Genomic DNA, 5083 nt, shown 5'->3' with positions numbered 1-5083 from the left:
CCTTAGCAGCCGCTGCCGCCGCCGGTCACTTCTCGTCTCAGCGCTTTCTTTGCTTCTTGGCTAATCGGTTTGTTGAGGGGGTATATTTGGTAAAACAAATCCTTGCTCTTAAGCCACTTGCATTTTTTTGTTTGTTTGTTTCCTTAGAGTCTTTCTTCGGGGGCTCCCCCCCCCGCCAACCCGCCGCCCTCAGTTGGAGATTGGATTCAGTTGGATACGGCGTCAGGCTCCAGGGTCCTGGGGGCTTTTTTCTCCCACCCCTCCTTTCAGTGATTCCCCCTGCCCCCCATCTTTTGCTTTTCATATGTGTGCATTTAAGAAAAAATAAATCCTAATTTTTGAAGCTGAGCCGGGGAAAATGGGCAACGGTGATTGGGACCGAAGGGGAGTCTCTCCGTCACTGTTGCTGGGACGCGTGCCTGTGCTGGTGTCTTAGAGCAAGAGCCTCCCTGAGCTTTCGGAGTGGAAGGTAAGGAAGGGGGTCCAGGGGTCACCTTCCTTCTGCCAGGGGTCGCTACCGAGGAGCTTTCGGCTAGGTGTTTGCGGAGGGAGGACATGGAAAGGAAAGGCTGTTGCTGGCAGATGAAGGGCTGCGAGCAAACCTGACTGCATTTACTTAAACGCCGCAGTTGAAAAGTTAGAGAAGTCAGGTTTTCAAGAGATGAGCTGGGTCGGAAGGAATAGGTAGGGAGACCTAGAAAATCTGATGGTTGTGTGTGATAGGGGTAATTTTATGAGGAGAAATTTTAGGTTAAAAAGGAAGTTAAGGGGAAGCAGTGGGTCTTCTATTGGGGGGAAAAAATCAGTGGAGTGATGGCGCCGTCTATGTTCGACTAAACTAAAGTGTCACCCAGAAAATCAGTTTTGAGAATAGCTAAACTAAACGCCGTTTGCTTCTCAGCAGGAGACAAATAAATAAATACAACATCCTTGAGACCTCAGTAGCCAGCTCTTAGACACCCTCCACCCCATTTTTTATTTCTTAGGTAGAGAAATACAGTTGCTTGAACTGGTCCTGCAGTCGGGTGGGGGAGTGGAGACAGAGGACAATGATTCATTTTTGGTTATTTAGAATAAAACAAGACTCCGTAGATCAAGGCTTAATGATTAAAATAAAGAGCATTGTGTTGAGAGGACTCTTGAGCAGGCTTGAAAGTGAAATTAGAGCTATTTCCTCACTCTTTCTAGTCTTTGACGAACACAGCAATGCAGACATGCACTGTCAAATAAATAGAAGCAAAAGTACTGGATTGTATTAGAAAAAGAAATACGACCTCTTTTTGAGTTACCGATTATAAAATGAAGCCCCTTTTCATGGATGAAATTCCTAATTTAGACACTTATTGTCACATTGGCTCTCAACGCCTACACTCTATCCTGAAGAACACTGCGCAGACCTGCATTGCCTGCAAAGTGCTACAGCAAAGAGGAAATTATTTCCAGAATTTCCTACAACTTTTCTTATTTTTTTTTAACCTTTAAGTGCTCATTGGCTTTATTTTCTCTAGAAGAAAATGCATTATTCATTGAGCTGTATGCTTGAAACAGAGAACACTGTTTTGATAGTCCCAGCAGTTCTGATGTTATTTTAAACTGCTGCTATATAGAGATTTAGAGTTGAAGCTGTTTTTGCCTATATCAAGGCATAGAATTTAAATTATGATCTGGAAAATGCAGATCTATCTTCAGGGACTTTGGTCACTGGATTTTGTGTGCATGCGTTGGTGTGTGTTATGCAATGGGAAGGAAGAGGGTTTTATCTTTTGCTTTAGAGAGAACCCAGGCTAAGACATGAAAACTCTTAACTATATGTCTGTGTCTGTCTCTGTTTACAGAATAGTGGAAGAGACTGCAGCCTAAAGACTTTTAAAATTAACTTGGCATCAGTTTTCTCAGCTCAAAGGCTAAACAAAAGAGCAGTGTCATTTATTCTAAGAAATAACTTCTTAAAGGTTAGAAGCTGAGAAAAATTCAAGTTATTTTTAGATAACTTACAGAGGTAAATATAACTAAGGATTACTTTATTATGCAAGGCCAAGTTAAGAAAAAAAAAAAAAGAGCTCTGGAGCTGTTGGAAAGGGAGTAATAATTGAAATCTGCTAAGAAAGAAAATGCTAATGTCTTATCTGCCATGTGTAAATCTTAAATTACAGTAGATAACTAGATAAAATAGCCCTAATTTAAAAAACAAAAGACTGAAGCCAGCTCAGTTATTGTGGTTCTGGGATTTTTTTCACTGACTTCGCCTTTGGATACAGATACTAATACAGTGATCCACTTTATGTATCCCAAGAGGGCATGTCACATTGAAATGACTGCCTTAAATTCTGGTCCTCAACGGTGATGTCAAACAACAAGTCTTCCCTGTGTATCTACCTATCCAAGCCTATTCTCAGGCGATGGTTTTAAAATTCTGTTAATCCACATAAATACCAGTGTTTTTGCACAGGAATTTCTCATCAGTTCACAGCGTGGCCCCTGCAAAGACAAGTAGGGACATTTAGGAGAATATGTTTCATCTGCAACAAATTATCATTTGTGATTTTTCTGGCCATCATTTATCGTAATTACTTTCACATTTAAGAGAAAAGAAACAATGTGATGACAGCTGTTCCCAGATTATCAGATTAGATTTTGTGTGATGATGTTTACTGCAGGCAGAAGACTGAGGGAGAGAGAATATTGTATAGATTGCTTAAAAATATTTCAAAAATTAACATTTAGGCCATGTTATTTAAAAATCATGTCTTTCCTCTTCTTTCCATAGAGTTATAATGCACTTGGAGTAAATTCTGGTAGATAAATTAGGGCATTTCTATTAATCTATTAAATATTTTTAAATTCAATGTAGAGAATTTGGCCATTGTGATGACCACTTGAGGGCGCTGTTCACACAGCAACAGATAATTTCCTGGCATTATAAAATAAAAATTACCTGCCCTTCTTTTAAAAAGGTTTTTTTTTCTTTTTTTTTTAACTGAAATGTTGAAAACAGCTGGCTATAATATTGGAGAAGTTTCTTTTTTCAATGCACGTAGACTCCTACTTGCATTTTACTCTCATTGCCATTTTTACAGGCCAAATGACATAGGATGAAGGCTGTTCGTAACCTGCTGATTTATATATTTTCCACCTATCTCCTGGTTATGTTTGGATTTAATGCTGCCCAAGACTTCTGGTGTTCAACTTTGGTGAAGGGAGTCATTTATGGATCATATTCTGTAAGTGAAATGTTTCCCAAAAACTTTACAAACTGCACTTGGACGCTGGAAAATCCAGATCCAACCAAATATAGCATTTACCTGAAATTCTCCAAAAAGGACCTTAGCTGCTCTAACTTTTCCCTCCTGGCTTATCAGTTCGATCATTTTTCTCATGAAAAAATAAAGGATCTTTTAAGAAAGAATCATTCTATAATGCAACTCTGCAATTCCAAGAATGCTTTTGTTTTTCTACAATATGATAAAAATTTTATTCAAATACGTCGGGTATTTCCAACCGACTTCCCAGGATTACAGAAAAAAGGGGAAGAAGACCAGAAATCTTTTTTTGAGTTTTTGGTATTGAACAAGGTGAGCCCAAGCCAATTTGGTTGCCATGTATTATGTACTTGGTTGGAGAGCTGCTTAAAATCAGAAAATGGGAGAACAGAAGCATGTGGGATCATGTATACAAAATGTACCTGCCCTCAGCATTTGGGAGAGTGGGGGATCGACGACCAGTCGCTGGTTTTGTTAAATAACGTGGTGTTACCCCTGAATGAGCAGACCGAAGGCTGCCTGACCCAGGAGCTGCAAACCACCCAGGTCTGCAATCTTACCAGGGAGGCCAAGCGACCGCCCAAAGAAGGTAAGTGCCCAGGAGACAGGGGGAGATGGAGGTGTGGGGAGAGGAGGCGCCTGGGGATGGAGTTAAAATGTACTGTTTCAATACAGGGGGACTAATGGTTGCTCCTTTAACTCTATCATCTTTGGATTCATTTGATTTGTGATCTTCACTGATAAAGGTCTCAGGCTAGTTTTAGGTTTCAAGATTTTAATGATGGGGCACTGAGGAAGGGACAGTGCTCAGCAACAAGCTCCAGAAGTGCGGGTGAAATATTCTGGAGAAAAGAGATGCAAAAACGTGGAGCCAGTTTGCGCTGGAGGTTGTGGCGGCGGGGGGGGGGGGGGGGGGGGGGGGCTGGTGTTTCAGCTGCAGCCCCTCGAGGAGACCTACACACACCTCACACATGACACCTGTGAAATGTATTTGTAGACATCTTTATTCTCTAGCCCTGTAAAAAGTCTCCATTCCGTTTTCTCCTTTCCTCTCTTCCATGTCATCCTCTCATCCATGACCCCTTTCCAGGTTTGGGGCAGCACGACCAATAGGTAATACAAATTCAATAGCAAGCCTGTTTAAACCAAATGACCTCCTGACACATGAAGACAAGGGTGCCCTTTCCCGCCCTGGATGTTAAGAGGCTTTACACAATAAATCCGGCGTGCTTGCACTTCGGTGGGTCAAGAGAACCCCACTGGAAGCGCAAACTCTGGGGTCTCCAGCTGTGAAGTCACGTGCTGGTGAGGAGATGAGGGCAGAATTAAAACAACCAGGCTGATGCTGTGCAATCTGATATCCCTCGTGGGTTTTGCTCTTATTTTTTTGGTCCCCTGTTGATAAACACGAGGAGAGAGGGGGTTCGTCAGAGATGAGCTACATGGAAAACCAGTGCAACGGAAATGCGGAGGAAAAAAAAGTACAGGAGTGATTTATAGCTTTCACCCAATCCCCAGTGGAGGAGCTACCAGAGGATTTGAGATTGTGGATTATGTTTAATAATGCAAGAAAGCTGACATATTTTGAGAAAATTAGTTTCCTGTTTGGAAGGTTAATGGATGTGTTCCATTTGTTTGAGGACACGGCTGATACATATTAGATCTTGCTCCCCAACCCGGCAAAAAGAAAGTGTTGATTTTTTTTTATGCAGGAAATGTTTTCCGATCGCCACAAAGATCCCTGTCTGTAGAAAGGGACAGCCAAGCTCCAGTCCCTCTTTCCTCCCCTCCCCCAACAGAAGTTGTCTTTGTAGCCAATATAA

General features: G+C 41.7%; 1 protein-coding gene across 2 annotated transcripts in view; it reads left to right on the top strand.

Annotated features, from left to right (window-relative positions):
- The first annotated feature begins 209 nt into the window (after positions 1-209).
- Positions 210-5083, top strand: part of ADGRB3 (adhesion G protein-coupled receptor B3) — a 659277-nt gene continuing 654403 nt past the window's right edge. Inside the window, exons 1-3 of one of the 2 annotated variants that reach the window (XM_006926408.1) lie at positions 210-469; positions 1836-1999; positions 3078-3849. In XM_006926408.1, coding sequence (XP_006926470.1) covers positions 3093-3849 — 757 coding nt within the window. In that variant the 5' untranslated portion in view covers positions 210-469; positions 1836-1999; positions 3078-3092. The remainder of the gene's footprint in view (positions 470-1835; positions 2000-3077; positions 3850-5083) is intronic. The other variant, XM_006926409.2, reaches the window with a different exon arrangement.

The sequence above is a fragment of the Pteropus alecto genome, unplaced genomic scaffold, assembly GCF_000325575.1.
Source record: "Pteropus alecto unplaced genomic scaffold, ASM32557v1 scaffold7, whole genome shotgun sequence".
Lineage (NCBI taxonomy): Eukaryota > Metazoa > Chordata > Mammalia > Chiroptera > Pteropodidae > Pteropus > Pteropus alecto.
This window is presented reverse-complemented; position numbering and strand designations above follow the sequence as displayed.